This window comes from Notolepis coatsorum (assembly GCF_963971535.1).
Source record: "Notolepis coatsorum genome assembly, chromosome: 17".
Taxonomy (NCBI): Eukaryota; Metazoa; Chordata; class Actinopteri; order Aulopiformes; family Paralepididae; genus Notolepis; species Notolepis coatsorum.
The window spans coordinates 54,336,173-54,354,190 of NC_140181.1; the positions used below are offsets into that span (position 1 = coordinate 54,336,173).

At 42.3% G+C, this 18,018-nt stretch overlaps 1 protein-coding gene across 1 annotated transcript in view; it reads right to left on the bottom strand.

The window, feature by feature from the left end:
- atp2b3a (ATPase plasma membrane Ca2+ transporting 3a) overlaps positions 1-18,018 on the bottom strand; it is a gene marked incomplete at both ends in the record, with an annotated part of 173,604 nt that overhangs the window by 83,601 nt on the left and 71,985 nt on the right. The window contains one exon of the mRNA XM_084333459.1: positions 5,569-5,688. Within this exon, the coding sequence (XP_084189585.1) occupies positions 5,569-5,688 (120 nt within the window). The remainder of the gene's footprint in view (positions 1-5,568; positions 5,689-18,018) is intronic.

The window sequence follows — 18,018 nt, forward strand, 5'->3', positions numbered from 1 at the left end:
AATTTAGAAGAAGAAAATGAGGTCACAGTGTTCGGTATAGACATATGTACAATGTTCTGAGTTACCATATAATATACAATACACAATACTATGCAGTGTACTAATGTACAGTACTATCTAGTGCAAAGCACTATTTTGGGGGTCTTTTCTGGTATTTTGGGGTATTTTCTGGTATTTTGGGGTATTTTCTGGTATTTTGGGGTATACTTTGGTGTATTTTGGGGTATTTTGGGGTATTTTCTGGTATTTTGGGGTAATTTCTGGTATACTTTGGGGTATTTTGGGGTATTTTCTGGTACTTTGGGGTATTTTGGGGTATACTTTGGGGTATTGTGGGGTATTTTCTGGTATTTTGGGGTATACTTTGGGGTATTTTGGGGTATTTTCTGGTATTTTCTGGTACTTTGGGGTGATTAGTAGGACCCCTGTATTGTTATTTCATTCTAATTCGTGTATATACTTGACCACATCTTGCCCTTATATATTCTATTGTGCTTAACTTAGTTCATATTTCATTTTATTTTACTCGACCTCTTTATTGTATTATCTGTCTGTTAATGTATGTCCGTTAATGTCGCACTGAAAACGACCAAAGCAAATTCCTTGTATGTGAAAACTACTTAAGCATTACATCACGCGCAGGAGTGGTTTGTGAACAATAAACCATGCCTAGGGGTGGTCGTTAGACGCCCCTAGGCATGGTTTATTGTTTACAAATCACGACTGCAAGTGGTGTAAAGCTTTTATACAACTGCCACATTCATCCAACCTTATTTCTATACAATAAACACACATTAATCGAAGATTTATTGAAAAAACCATCCGCCAGAAAAAGTAGTTCCCACAACTACAAAAAAGACAATTTGCCTCCATGTGGAAGCAGATCGGAAGTGCATCCAACCAACTAACACATCCAACTGTGTATTATTGGAATGATTGAGAGAAGTTGCCTCATGTGGAAGCAACTTGAAGTGCATCCAACCAACTAACACATCCAACTGTGTATTATTGGAATGATTGATTGAAAATTTTATTACCAGATGCAGAATGGGTACAATACAGTACGGCTCAATACACACAATTGTTAAGGGAATGCAGACCTACTTTCCATAGAACTTCATTCTTAGATGCTTCTATAGAAAGTAGGTAAAACAAATAAAAAAAATTCTTTGCCCTATAGGAAAAAAACGTTTTCTTCGCCCTATTTTTTTATTTATTTTTTTAAACCTACTGTAGAGGGCCTAAACTTAACCAGTTGGAAACCAAGCATACAGTAATAAAATTAGCAATCAATCAATCAATCAACTCAATAGGCCATGCTCACTTAGAACAGCGCAGCACCCAGCTCTCTCTCAGTCTGACCCGCGTTGCAGACAGGAGTGTGTGTGTGTGTGTGTGTGTGTGTGTGTGTGTGTGTGTGTGTGTGTGTGTGTGGGGGGGGGGGGGGGGTGGCGGTGGGTGGAGACTAGAGCTAGCGCTGACAGTCAGAGAGAAGGAAAAATAAATTGAAATGAAAAAAAAATGCAAATTAATCAATCAATCAAATCGCGATTTTTCTTTTGTTCTAGAATGACTCAAGACCCATCAATTACATCATCCAACATTGTTTAAAGGACTAACACATTCGCAGTGACAGAATCGCTTCATATTTAGTCGTTATGGAGCTATCAACATATCCATTTGTTGTCCGCGATCTTGTTTTCTCCCGGAGTGAGCCGGCGGAGTGATATGTGATTCGGTTGTGGGTGGGTCCTGAGCCCAGGACCGTGGATTGTTGCCAATAAAGACGTGTAAATGGACTGTTTCAGCCAATCAGAATCGAGAAATTTGCATGCCGTTGTATAATTAGCAATAAAGACCTTTCCTATTCTGATTCTGATTCTGATTCTGATTCTGATTCTATACTGCTAGTGTTTTCACTGTAGTAGTAGATTACCACAGCAGCACGTCATGTTACAGGACTCATTACTGTCATCTCTGTATTACTGACTGGGCATATTCATCACCTCAAAAGCCCTATTGTTTTTTGAAAAACTGGGCTATTGTGGTGATGAAATCACTGCGCCCAGGCAGCAGTGGTTTGGCAAAAAAAATTCAGAGTATATATCTGCTTAGAAAACAAAAATGTCTAATTATTATAAAAATAATTCTCCACATGGTAAATGCACAGGTGTTTACAGGAAAGTTTTGGAGTTGTATTTGGAGTGTATTTCGTGACTGTTGGGAACTAGGCTACACTGGCACACCTACTTCCAGTGAATGACGCTAAGCTAGGCTAACAGTGCAGCTGTTCCCTAAGCCTAAATCATGCACAGAGAATAAAAGGGTATGTATCTGCTTGTCTAACTCCAGGGTAGATGGCAAATAAGCAAATTTACCAAAAAGTTGGCGTGTTCCTTTAAGCCAGAGCGGTCCGGTAAATACAATTCACGGCATAAATAGATCAATATAGTCCGTATTAATTAATATTGCGTTTATTTTTCAAATGTAGGCAAGAGTAAAGACCCTAACCTTATCAAAACAGCAGTCAAATTGTATATTTTCAGTACTACGTTTGTTTACCAATGATTTTAAGTGTTATTAGCGAAATATGAGTTCATAAATATCTCGGTGGAAACCGGATGAATTAGGCGCGAGGGAATAACGCGCCATGAAAGCACTGTAGTCCTAAAACAGAGGAGACCCAGGGCTTTCAATGGACATCAACATTTCATAAAACTAGACTACCCAGCTCACGCCAGACTTTTTCTTTGCGAAACATTCTGACGTTATTCTTCCTACAGTCCAGTCTTTTGATGACCGAATCGACCCGTTCCAGAGACATCACTACTTAAGGGGCCCATAACACTTTCTTGCCCCGGGGGCCCCCTAGTGGCATAATCCAGCCATGATTACTCTAATAGCTACTAGGGGTGTAACGGTACACGTATCCGTACCGTTTCAGTACTGGACCTTTGGGTCAGTACGCGCTGCAGAACCTTTTTTTGCAGAATTCTATTCAAAACTCCAAGCCCACCCCTTCCCAAAAAATTACTTGCGCAAAAGGGCCGGATGTTGTTCGTCCAGCCCACGCACAACACTGAGAGATTACCTGTAATTTAGCATAGCCTCATAGTGTGGCGAACACACACACACACACACACACACACACACACACACACACACACACACACACACACACACACACACACACACACACACACACACACACACACACACACACACACACACACACACACACACACACACACACACACACACACATTGGTGTGCTAGATTGAGAAGGGGCTGTCTGTCTCTCGGAGATCAAATTAATGATAGTTTACGGCATATAGAATGGACATTCATACACAAAGAATCCCCCTTTACGCCCCATCATATCCAGTATGGGTTGTGTGAACCTTTATCCCAATATGTAGATTTCTTTATTACAAATATTTACCTACTTTACCATCTTATTTGGGTGACACCACTGATGTCCCTAAAGGTAACACACTGACATTATGGGAAATTAGCTTACCGTCTTCTCCAGTCAGACAAGAAGTTAAATACCAATTTCCTCTCGTTCAGTAGAAATCACTAGGACCACTAGCCTACTGTAGCTGTTGGCCAAAAACACCTCATAGTAGTCCGTGTCCACTTCCATTAATTTGTGCAAAGCTAGGCTAGCTTGCAGCCGTATAGCTTTCTACTGATTGCACAGAGAGGAAATTGGTATCTATCTAAGTTTATATACATGTATTCCACATGCTGCTGGTCTAGAGGCTCTTACACATTGCTTGAATACCCACCCCACAAACATTCAGCCTCCTAACAAGTTTTTACTAACATTATAATAATAATAACTTTATTTATATAGCACCTTTCATACATGGATTGCAGCTCAAAGTGCTTCACAGCAAATAGCATTGACCGAAATTATTATTTTATAAGAATTCCTTTCAATATGCAGGATCCTCTTTCCTTCAGGGACATGGGGTGAGCATGGGTAGCTCATTTTCACCATCTTATGCATGCTTGGTGATGGGCCTTTGGGAGGAAAGATTAGTCTATGTAGGGCAGAAACAAAGTCAAAGTCAGAATAGCAGAACATGAGGCAGTGATATGCATAACACGCCATTATGTTAATGCAAACCATGGTTCACCGGGTTCACTAAATCAAAAAAATCAAGACTATACCCAGAGGTTATATGATTAACAACTTACTCAGAAGAGATCATTTCTGGATCCCTTAGGTCTGAATGAGGAAAATAATCTCTCCATGTGGTTTTTTAATATACAAGGTCAGGTTGCTGCTATTGTGCAATTGACAATTTACTGATTTATTTGTTTCTCACTCTACAGATTCTCAGTCTGATTCACTCCTGCTCCTGATATTTTTGACTCAAAATAGAGGGGGTTCTGGATCCAGGAATTAATCTCAGTAGAACTAAATTATCTTCATAGCTTATGGTCTCTTTGTTTATTAATGTGGTAAAAAGCATTGCTGTACTAATTGCTGATCCAACCTACTTTATTGATCCACTCCTCTCCCCCCTTTCTCTGGGATATAATCAACAGGCTTCCAATTGTGGGAATGGTTCAAATAGTCTGTGTTTCCAATGCTACATATTACTCTGAAGAAGACACTGTTGCGTCGAAACATGATTTCTTTGCACCTTATTAAAGTACTTCTAAGATGATCCGTGCGCTCCAGTACCTTTCTTTTTTGTTCACTATGGTCCAAGTCTGAGTGGCACCAGTCGCCTGAACTCTCTCAAGTTTGATACATTATTATATTTCTATGGTATCGACTAAGATAATTTTTTCCACACAAAGACCAAAATTTGTAACGAGATCCCATTCCACATCAGAGCAATAACCTCCATCTCACATTTCAAACAGGCCTACAAACAACATCTGATGCTAGAAAACATCTGTAATCACTGATTCCAACTCTTATATGTCTTCATTTAGTTGATACTGTCGATTTGTATTGACTGCTATGACTGCATGTTTGTCCTTGCTGTCCACAATGACTATAATGCAATGTCTTTGTCAGGATTATATGATTGTATGTAGTGCAACTGCCTATTTGTTTTGTATTTAAATTATTGTTTCATGTGCTGCAGAACAGGAACCTGCTGAAAAACGGTTTGTAATTAAATGTACATTGTGAAATGTCTTTTTTACCCTTTCCTCTATTAATAAAGTAAAAATGAAATGAAAATGAACCCCTCATAGTCGATTTATTGGTTGCTTTGGTGGGTATTTATGAATTTCATCACGCTGAATGAGTTCTTTCCTGAAAAATTACCACATCTCTGGTAAGCACTAGATTTAAAGAGGTCCTTCCGTATTGTTGTATGTATGCAATATGCAATACAATATGCAATGCAATACAATTTTACAGATTTGTCGATTAGTCAACAAAGTCCTGTGACTATTAGTCGGTAACAAATCATTTTAGTCAAGAACAGTAGTGTTGACCATTTGAACCCTATTGCGTCACAGTTGACCGACATGAGGCTGTGTGGAGGAGAACGTGAGCAGATCTGAAGGCTGACGGAGGCCTTGCTCCTCTCCTACCTTTCTTGTCTTTCTCCTCCACTTCTCCGTCACTCAGCAGTGTGAAGATGATCCCCGTCTGAGAGTTTACCCCGACCGCCGTGACCAGCATCTTTCCAGAGCCCTCCATCACATGAGTTCCTACAGCACACACACACGCACACGCACACGCACACACACACACACACACACACACACACACACACACACACACACACACACACACACACACACACACACACACACACACACACACACACCATCACAATGTACTCTCTCCACTATTCATTCGTGTTGAAATGCATTCTGGATGCTTTTGTGCATCCATTTCAATTGAGGTCACACACGTGTCCTTTCATGCCCACATGCTTCCCTATAATGCAGCATGGTGAAAGGATGCTGTGGAGTGTTAAGAATACAGCTCTGCAGAGTTTTCCTCTTCTCGTCCTCTTATTTCACCCCCTAGCTCTCGCTAATCCAGCTGTGAGTCACATAGAACCATCAACAGCTGTAAAAGCCAGGATGGGTGGATACAATAATAATAATAATCATATATAATAATCATTCTCCATTGCATATTTCACCAATACCCTTAACTTGGTGGTACTGTTTTTATTTATTTATCTATTTACATATTATTCTAATAATAACAAGAATCACATAGAAATTCTCCATTCCATATTTCACCAATACCCTTAACTTACACAACTCACATGTTGTGTGGTCATTTTTATTTATGTATTATTCTAATAATAATAATAATAATAATAATAATAATAATAATAATAATAATAATAATAATAATAATAATAATAATAATAATAATAATAATAATAATAATTATTATTATTATTATTATTATTATTATTATTAGAGAATAATAAATATATATAGAGAGAGAAAGAGACAGGCCTACATGTCAACATTAAAGCTCTGTAACTAAGTGTCACCATAATAATCGATGTTCTCTATATGAGTAAGCAATATGGAAAATTCATAGCTAAAGACACGAAGCAATCATGAAACAGAGGCAGGGGAACTATGTGAGAATGCTGTTCATCGACTACAGCTCAGCATTCAATACCATAGTCCCCTCCAAACTCATAGCCAAGCTCAGGGACCTGGGCTTGAACTATGACCTCTGCCAGTGGGTCTTGGACTTCCTGACGGGCAGACCCCAGGTGGTAAGAGCCGGCAACTGCACCTCCTCATCCATCAACATAGGGGCCCCCCGGGGCTGTGTTCTGAGCCCCCTCCTCTACTCCCTGTACACACATGACTGCGTAGCACAGCGGAACAACAACACCATCATCAAATTTGCTGATGACACAGTAGTGGTGGGCCTGATCTCTGCCAACGACGATAGGGCCTACCTGGAAGAGGTAGAGAACCTGTCACAGTGGTGTCAGGAGAACTGCCTCTCCCTGAACGTCAGCAAAACAAAAGAGATGATTGTGGACTTCAGGAGGTCGGGGGTCAAGGACTACAGCCCCCTCAGCATCGACGGGGCACCGGTTGAGAGAGTGAACAGTTTCAAGTACCTCGGAGCCCACATATCCGAGGACTTGACATGGACCACACACATTGAGTGTTGTGAAGAAGGCACGACAACGCCTCTACTTCCTCAGGCGCCTAAGGAAGTTCCAAGTCAGTCAGAAGATCCTTAGGAACTTCTACTCATGTACAATAGAGAGCATCCTGACCGGCAACATCACCTCCTGGTTTGGGAATAGCACTGCACAAGACCGTAGCAGACTACAAAGAGTGACACGTTCAGCCGAACGCACAATTGGAGGGGGGCTTCCCACCCTCCAGAACATTTACAACAAGCGGTGCAAGGGGAAGGCTAAGAGAATTATTAAGGACTCGAGCCACCCGAACAACTGCCTCTTTGAACTGCTGCGGTCAGGCAAGCGATACCGGAGTCTTAAGGCGAGCACAGAAAGACTCAGAAGAAGCTTCTATCCCCAGGCCATCAGGCTGCTAAACGAACAATAATCACTATGCAACAACCATCAAATGCACACAGCACACACACCCACACGCACACACTCACTCAAACAAACAACACACTGCAGCACCCACTCTCCACACTTTAGATCACACAAACACACTTACACTTTATATTTATTGATAAAGGATTGCACTATATAGTATTGTATATTAGTACACTGCACAGTATTGTATATTGTATGGTAACTACGTCTATTCTGCATCGAACATTGTACATATGTCTAAACTGAACACTGTGACCTCTTTTTTTTACTTCTAATTTTACTATGTTATTTTATTTCATACCTATCTTGTCTTGCACAGTCTCTGGAGCGCAACAGTAAGAAGCATTTTGTATAAAAGTATTCTGTACTTCTGTATGACAACTATTAAAGAAACTTGAAACTTGAAACTTGAAACATACAGTCCAGGAAGGGCCGCTGGGAATGCTCTCTCCTCTTCCAGGTTTATTCCCCAAATCAAATTTCCACTCCATTTACTGTATATCTTTTTTATGTGTGTGTTAAAAGTATATTTCTACCGATATGTACTTTTCTGAGAGTATGTATTTTTGGTACCTCTTACGTGCTTTCGTGTACTAATTCAAAGCACATGTTTAGTATGATAGTCATTAATATGCTGGAAGTGTAATTTAAGTATATATAAAAAACTAAAAACTGAGATGTTTACCAAACATAAATTGTACGTAAACATAATAAAAGTGTACTATTTTGGTAAGCAAAAGTAACCAAAAATACATCATAAGTACAACTTTCAACACATTAAGTACAACTAATGTGGTTTTAAATTTAACACAACATATACTTTCAGGAAATATGTAGTACTTAAGTATACAGTATATATATTTTTTTATCTGTTAAAGTAGAGGTCAAAGGTGAAAGGTCCTGATGTTCTACACAGCTGATTCATCCAGATCATCCTGGTCATAAATGCTTTGGTCACCTTCCTGTGTTGTCCTCCCTCTGGGGTTAGTGATCTAATAACTGTTGTACACCAGAACTCCATTAGATTCCCATTCATTACAGAACTCCATCAAACACACAAACATACACACAGCCCCTCCTATGCTTGGATTATTCAAACAAACAGCCCAGCGCTGTGGAAGATGATAATGTTATAACCAGTCATGATAATGTTTACACATTGGACTGCTAAGCCCCATTTGATAAGATTTGTTCTTAGTTTAGTTTAGTTTAGTTTATTTGGATCCACATTAGTTGACTCAAAGAGCGCTGAGTGTAAGTCTACCTGGGGGTCCGACTTACAAAACATACAATGTACAAAGTACAAGTTCTGAGAAAAACTAATAAATAATAATAAACAGGCAAGAATTCGAATGAGACAGAACAAGATAGATGAACATAAGCGCACAAAAAAAAAGTTATGGAAAATTCCCACAAAGCAAAACTAAGCACCTATATGGAATTGAAGAATTTAAAAGATTTAAATGAAAATAAAGATTAGGTAGATGGCTCATAATTAGTATCAGGTAGTCCTTCTATCTTTTTTATAAACATTTTCCTATTTAGGAAGGCTAGGTTGGGAGTAGTTGTGTGATGGCAAGTTGTTCCAATATGAGGTGATTCTCTGTACATGATTGATTTCTTTAGAAGATTGGTTCTTGGTAGTGGAATGTCAAAATGATGTCTGCTAGATCTTGTTATGTTTATGGATATCTTCTCTAAGTAAATGGTAAACGGCTGCTTTTTTATATAGCGCTTTTATCCAAAGCGCTTTACAATTTGTTACTCACATTTGACCCATTCACTCACACATTCACACACCGACAGCGGAGGCAACCACGCAAGGTGCCAACCTGCTCATCGGGAGCAATTAGGGGTTAAGTGTCTTGCTCAAGAACACATCGACACGCTGCCCAGGAGGAGCGGGAATCGAACCGGGAACCTCCGGATTGCCAGACGACTGCTCTTTTTAAAAAAAAAATCTTTTTTTAAAACTTTTTATTATCAAAAATAGTCATTTTATGTTATGCATTTCAATTATATACATACAATATTATTTCAGAACCAAATCCTTCCCTTCCCCATCCAAAACAAAAAAAACACTATCCAAACAAAAACCTTTTTTTCCAGTCCACCCCATTCTCCCCAGTTCACCCCCAGGCCCTCTTTCAGCCTTGTATGAAAAACAGCTGCAGGCCATCGCACACCATAAGCATATGCATAAAAGATTCATCTTTGTCGTTGCACACATCACATACTCTACTTATACTATTATAAATATGGTTTAACACTGTTTTTGTGTACATCCTATTATGTTTTAACATAAAATCATTATGTTCACACTCTATACTATTAAATTTTATATTTACAGTGTATTGCACTACCAAAGGACCTAGCATGTCCTCCATGCTCTGTAAATAACTATGTACAAATACCGAGATGTCCCACTATGTTACCTGTTTATTGCACAATGTTGTTTTATTGGATTCTATTATATGTTGTACTACTGTATTGCACATCGTTGCGGGCAAGACCACCCGCATTTCATTGTATACTTGTATGCCGTGACAAATAAAACTCTTGACTTGACTACATTGCCCCAAATGGTCCCTCCCACCAGCCCCGGAAAGACCCTCTCCCAAACCTGCTCTGACGCTGGTATCTTCTTTTCCTTCAAGACAAAAAATCCATATATTTCTTTACTTTTTACACCTATATCATTCTGCTTCTCTCCCCTCCCTACCTTCAACTCTGGCAGTCCACATCTTTTATTTGTCCCACTCTCATTATCTATTCTCTCTCCACTCTCTTGGCAACGCACTTTTAATTCTTTCAAAACCAGAGGAAACTGATGTATAGCTGTATTCCTCATCTAATTCTATCACTGTGTCGTATAAAGCCCGTACCGGGAGGAAGCCCGGCACAAACTCATACACACAATCCTTCACCTGTCTTAGTCCTGCTCTCCAAAAAACTTTATTGTACAAAACACACTCATTAATACTTACTTCAGGGTTTAGAAATACAGGTTGGTTAAAGACCATTTCGAACTCTGTACATAAGTACTCTACATTGGGCAGGAACTCGGCCCACGCCTGCAGTACCTCCCTATACAAACCAGGTATCCCCTCTGTCATGGGCAGTTTAAAGCCCATGAACAGACCATTGCCCCCACACTTGCCTACCTTCTCTACACACTCTGAAAAAAAGCTTCCAGCCATACTCTGTGCTGTCACACAAGTACTTCTGTACACACTTTATCCTTTTTTTTTTTATCCACTTTTTCTCCCATTTTCTATATTTTCTCCCATCCCAATTTCGTATCATCCATGCAATTCAACCCTCCCCTGTCACGAACGCTGTTTCTTGCCTCCCACAAGCCGGCTGCAATGTGGACTAAGTCATACATAGCACAAGTCCCCTCCGGTACTTGAGGTAACAGCAGTCGCATCTTTTCACCTGCGCAGCTCGATCTCTCAGTGGCGAGGAGTAACGCGTGGGAGGCTCACGCTGCCCCCGACACTTCCTGATTCTACTGCGCAGGCGCACCAACCGACCTGTAGGAGTCGCTGTCCACAACGCCCGATCCCCACCCATCAGTTTCCCACCCCCTAATACGGCCAATGTGTATTAGTACGGACGACCAGCTAAACTGAAAGCAAATGTGGAGCGCTGGGCTCGAACAGGCAAGCCCAGCGTCTCCGCCCTTCCATCACACATATTCTTATCACTTTCCTCCAGCCTCATTTTCATGGTATTTAACACAATATTTACACACTCATTATCAATCCCTTCACTTTTGTATAGTTTCCTATAAAAATACTCTACAGTATCCAAAACACCAACAAGATCATTCATTTTTCACCTTCTTCATTTTCAATTTGCTTATTTTTTTCCAACCTTAAAAAGAAAGAGGTACACCTCTCTCCCTCAAAAGCATATTTAACTTTGCTCCTTATAATTGCTCCCATACAATGTTTCCTCTCACTTGATTCCCACCTAGCCTCAAGCTCAAGGTACTTCTCTATATTGTGATCTGGATTTATTTTTATCTTCTCCTCCTCTCTTGTCAACATTTCTCTTAATTTCCATTCCTCTTTTTTCTTTTTATAATTCCGCGCTTTAGTATATCTTTTTTTTATCTACTTTTTCTCCCCATTTTTTCTATTTTTTCTCCCGTCCCCAATTTCGCATTGTCCAATTCTACCCTCCCCTGTCTCGAACGCTGTTAGGCCATGCCTCCCACAAGCCGGCTGCAATGTGGACGAAGCCTTGCATCACGTGTCCCCTCCGGGACTCGAGGAGGCAGCCGTCGCATCTTTTCACCAGGTTTGACGCTGGACAAGGCTATCAATCTAGCAACGCAGTTTGAAGCGGCTGTACTCCACGCTAAAGCTTTAAGTACCGAGTGTGCGGCTCCAGTACAGGCCGTGACGCCGTGGTCTCAGACTACTTTCAAGAAACGGGACTGGCAGCACTACCGTCCAGCTGAACCTGCTGCTGCTACTGATTCTGCTTCCACTCGCTTTTGCTACCGATGTGGCTCGGGGAACCACCTGGCGAACTCTTCACAATGTCCAGCAGTTAAAGTGACTTGCAAATTATGCCAGAAAACAGGACATTTTGCTTGTGTCTGCCGTGCTAAAACACAGTCGGTGAGTACAGTGGAAATTCCTGAAATTACAGTGCTATGCGTGGAAGCTTCTGACATTACAAAAATGATTGTATGCAATGTGCATGTACACACACCTACTACTCAGGCTCAGGAATTGAGACTGGTTGTGGACACAGGTTCAACAGTATCCATAATGCCACTGTCTACTTATGAGGAATATTTCAGTGAAACTACCCTATCTGCACCTACTGTTCGGCTGGTGTCGTACACCAAGGCTAGCATACCTGTCATGGGGTGCCTACAGGCTCAGGTGAGGAGAGACAATGTCACGGTCCCTGCTACATTTTACGTTGTGGATAAAGGAACTCCCCTACTGGGAATGGACCTGTTGACTGCACTCCACCTCTGCATTAGTGGAACTACTGTCCTCCCCTCCTCCACTCATACGCCGTCTACACCTGCTCCTGTGATGGCTACTACTGTCACAGCTCCTACGGCATTTGGCTGTGCAAAAGGCTTTGTGCATTGTGTAAAAATGTACCCTACTGTTAAGCCAGTCCACCAGAAGTTACGCCGCTTGCCTTTCGCGGTCAGGGACGCCGTCTCTACGGATACTACTACTGCTGCTGCGGATACTACTGCTACTACTGCTGCTGCGGATACTACTGCTACTACGGATACTACTACTACTACTGCTACTACTGCTGCTGCTACTACTACTGCTGCTACTACTGCTGCTACTATTACTGCTTCTACTGACTCTGCTATGGATGTGGAGCCCGAGATAGTAGCACACATCACTGCTACACTCAGTGCCCGGTCGGTGACTGAGTTTGGGGCTGCTTGCTCTACCTGCCCTGAAGTGATTACCACCACTGGCGTTTCACCACATGAAAAAATGCGCACCAAACTGGACGTACTGCCCTTGCAGCCTACTGTGAGTGCACAGGACGAGACTGTGAGAGAAACGGTCCAAAACAAGCAAGCCAAAATGAAGCGCTACACAGATACTAAGCGTGGCGCTCGTGCACCTGTTTTTCGGGAGGGGGAGAGAGTCAGGATTAGAACACCACATCACGTCCCCAAAGCACACCCGAGATACAGTGCACCAATGACAGTGAAAAAGAAGATTGGCAAAAGCACCTTTCTGCTCAGTGATGGAAATAAATGGAACGCATCCCGTCTGGCTCACACTTCGACACTCCAGATGAGCCTGACTTAGGGATCCGCCCTGCCCTGACAGCGCTCAGCGGTCACACTCCAGCACAGTTGCGTGCAAGAAACAAGCCTAGTTGGCATCAGGACTTTGTTGCACACTGAGTGAGAACTAAGAGTAAAATTGGTTGAGCATATATAATTATATCTTGATAATGATTGAATAACCTGTGCTCCCTTTGTTTAATGATTACCTTGAGTTACCCGTTTTATGATACTGACTGTTGGTTCAGTTACTTAAGAAAGTGGAAAAAGCAAAAGTTCTAAATTTGCATAATGCTGAGTAGCAAGTAACATTCTATTACAGAAAAGGGAGATGTTGTGTTCTGTAATGCATGTTGAAGATGTACTTCCCAAGAGTCTCCACTATGGGGCGTAGTTGATACAATGCCCTGTTATGCCTACAGCTGAAGTGTGCAGAAGAAGAGTACACGCAGAATGATAATAGAACAGAATGTACCATGCTGTAACCTAACCTGCTATGCTTGACTAAAAGACTAAAGAGTAATCCTGTATCCGGAGTCTTATTACTACACCTCTACCTACATACAAAATACTACGTACGTACAACATAACAAGTTCTCTCTCCCCCTCAGCAGTATCTGGGAGTGAAATAGAGCTGCCCCCCTCTGCCTCTTTCGCCCTCTCCCTCTCCCTCTCCTCAGCGCTCCCTGCGCGCGTGAACCTCCTCTCTGTGAGTACATTCTCACCTTCTTTCGGATCACCTTTAACCTCCGGGGTATTCCCCTGACTTGCTCCCTTCACTCTGCTCACCCTCGTTTTCGGCTCGTTACTCTCACCTCTCTCCTTCTGTCCAGCTGTCATCTCCTGACTTTCTCCACTGTCATGTGTGCTGGAAGCACTCTCACCTTTCTCCTTCTGCCCAGCTGTCATCTCCTGACGTTCTCCACTGTCATGTGTACTGGAAGCACTCTCACCTTTCTCCTTCTGTCCAGCTGTCATCTCCCGACTTTCTCCACTGCCATGTGTGCTGGAAGCACTCTCGCCTCCCTCCTCCTACAGTGCTGCCACTGTGTCTCTTTCTCCCCCGCCGTCCTCCTCCGTTTCTGTATGCATCACCTCCTGCTCCTCCTCATCATCATCATCGTCACCTCCTTCCTCCTCTTCCTCTTCAGATGCCTCTCTTGATTCGTCATCGTCATCTTCCTCGTCCTCCTCTTCCTCCTCTCCTCCATCCGTGCTCTGGTTCTCAGCCATTTCTCCTTTGTCAGCTGACTCAGCTCCATCCTTCGCACCTGTTGCTCCGCTCTCATCAGACTCCCGTCTTTCGTCTCTCCCTCTGTTCGCCGCCGCACACGTACATTGTGCGTAATTGTCCCCACATCCTGGGCACTTCTCTCTCTGCTCGCACTCGCGTGCGTAATGTCCTTGCTTCTTGCATTTATGGTATTTAAACTCAGGACAATCCCTAAGTACATGTCCCGGTTGAATGCAAATTCTACACACTCGAATTTGCTTGTCATGAACCACTCTAAAATGCTCTACTCCTTGCAAGGTATCAAACCGTGTTGAGTATAGGCTGGTAAAGCTATGCCTCCTTAAGTGTGAAAACGGAAGTACAGGAAGTACCGGTTACAGGCTTTCCGGTTTCGACAAAACAATTATAGAAACGTGTGAAGTGCACAATATTTCCTCGTTTAAGCCACTGCAACGGTTTTGCCTGAATAATTTACTACATGACCGGGGACGTAGCTTGTTTGCCGACAGGATTCGGGAAAAGTTTGGTCCGTTCGGAGGCAGCTTCCAGGGGAAGTACATACACCGGAAATTCACACTTTCGGCCGTAGTGCTTTATCTCACAGAGGAGATAAAACTGGGAGGAGGTTATGTTGAGTATGGTAATGATTTGACCAGTTCCGTGAACTTTACTTTGGCGTACCTCGTCCCATCCGCAATCTCTGTGCCTGCGGTGACATCGCGCTTACGCCCCACTGCTCCAGTTTCTCCAGAATCTCTTTGTCTGTTATATATACTGGAAAATTCATGAATGAAACAACCATTTCATCATTTGACAGTTCTCTTGCCATTATGCGATTATTCTTCATCTTCAAGCCATCCATTACTTTCTCCTTAGTTTTCAAACATTTCAGCGTCAGCTCGTATTTCCTAGGCGTCTTGAATCGACAGCCCAATACTACACCACACTGCGCTAGGGATGGGTACCTTTCACATTTGAACCGATACGGTACCGGTACCTGTGAATCGATACCGGTACCCAACTGTACCTTTTTTCGGTACTTTAGTCTCAAGAAATTTAATTTACCTACATCAGGCGTGAAAAAAAAATCCAAACTTCAAATAACTAAAATTTCGACCGTTTTCGGCTTGCCATTGCTCCGACTGATTTGTTATTGAATCAAGTCAAATCCTAGGTAAGCATATATTGTGCGTGTGAACGTTGACATGAAAGAAAATAAATTAAAAAAAAGTTAAAAAAAATAAAAAAATAAATTCGGTATCTCACTTGAATCGATACTCGGTAGTACCGACGTGTTTCGGTTCGGTACCTCAAAAGTACCGAATTCGGTACCCATCCCTAGCTTTCACTGCTCTCAATAATTCCATCATCGTAATCCTATCTTCTCCTTCAATATCCACTTCGATTGTTAGTCTCTTCTCATAGTTATTTTCCGTTCCATTATCATTTGCCCTCGTATTCCGTCCGCTGTTCGAATTGTCCTGTAGTATATATTTTTGATTGGTTATTAGACATTATAGCATAATCATACTGGCTAGTCTGAAACCAGACAATAATGTGGATTTAGCCAATCTGCCCCAACGGCTGAAACCAAAGTTTAATCATCAAACAGGTTCCCCAGAGAGAGAGTTGGAAGCCAAAAACCAGTTGATTAGGGTGTGACTGAATGACCTTTTGTTACTAGACACACACACACACACACACACACACACACACACACACACACACACACACACACACACACACACACACACACACACACACACACACACACACACACACACACACACACACACACACACACACACACACACACACACACACACACACACACACACACACACACACGCACACACACACACACACAGGTTTTTAGAGCAATCTGATCAAACACACCCCATGACCAATTGATTGACGACCCACACACTTTCAGCCATCAGAAACCCACCCATCCAGTTGGCCAGTAGTGGTAGCAAATTACAGAACAGTATTAGATTTGGGTTGAGCACATAATATATAAGGCAGTCATTTTGAACTGAGACACACACTCGATAGAACCAAACTATCTGTGTCAGGATGGACCACTGTTGCTGTGTAACCTATGCTTGTTGTATGCTGAATTAAATCACCTTCTTCACCAACTGAGCCATTGCCTCTGAAAACCATCTCCAGTCTGAATTCTTCTTGAAACCAGCGCCCACTCTCAAAGAATCTACTTCAGTCCGATGCCATCGTATCCAGCCAATGATCATTTCCCCCAAACAGCACAAAACTGCTGGGGGAAACAAACACAAAATAAGAACTATTAAAACCGAAAAGAACTAACAACTATATATTACCTAAAAAACACAAATGATCCAAAAACTCCACTCGCACTCCGTTCCAAACAACTCGCACTTACTTCCTGTCGCAAAAAGTGACAGCTGTCAGACGACTGCTCTACCGCCTGAGCCACTGTCGCCCCTGAGTACCAACTGATGCGCTAAATATATACTGTAGTCTAAACATTATATATATGTATATATTTCTCCACATAAAACCATGTGAGGCAAGAGTGCATTGAGGCAACATTAGTGCTTATAGTGCAGCCTAGTGCCAGCCTAGCAGCTCTATTTTGTGCAAACTGCAATTTTACAATGTCCTTTTTTGATGCTGAGGACCAGATGACTGTACTGGAATCTAAATGGGACAATATTCCTTACATAGGATTGTAGGTCATTGGAGAACTACTAGGTAATAGGCGGCACGGTGGTGTAGTGGTTAACACTGTCGCCTCACAGCTAGAAGATCCAGGGTTCGATTCCCGCTTGGGGACCAGGTTTCCTTGTTGCCAGGTACCCAGGTGGGGTATCTCCCGGGCCTTTCTGTGTGGAGTTTGCATGTTCTCCCCATGCTCGCAAGGGTTTCCCCTCCCGATAAGATAAACCCAATGGAAAAACATGCACAACAGATCGCTAGCGCTGTCGCGTCCCTGACGAAGGCGGACAGGAGCACTTCGGCTGGTACCCGGGGCGCGGCCCCACGCCGCAGCCCTTATCTGCTCCCGGCTGCCCTTGGGGGGAAGGACGACGGGATCGGTCAAGCGCAGAGACTCAATTTCATCGGTGACCAATTTTTTTTTTTAAATTGCATGTGTGTGTTCCTGTGTGTGCCACCCATCGCATGTGTGTCACTGCATGATAAATAAAGGCTTCTTCAAAAGTACAGTTATAATAATAATAAGTCTTATGACCGCAATACCTCTGCCCATCGTAGTGTCTTAGTCTCAGTGACCCCAATCTGAGAAGATAATATTTGTTGTTAGAAATGATTATGTTCAGAATTCCACAGGAGCCACAATCCTATTAGCTCTGTCAGTCCCCACTGCCATGCTCAGACACTGCCACCCTCAGACACTGCCACCCTCAGACACTGTCACCCTCAGACACTGTCACCCTCAGACACTG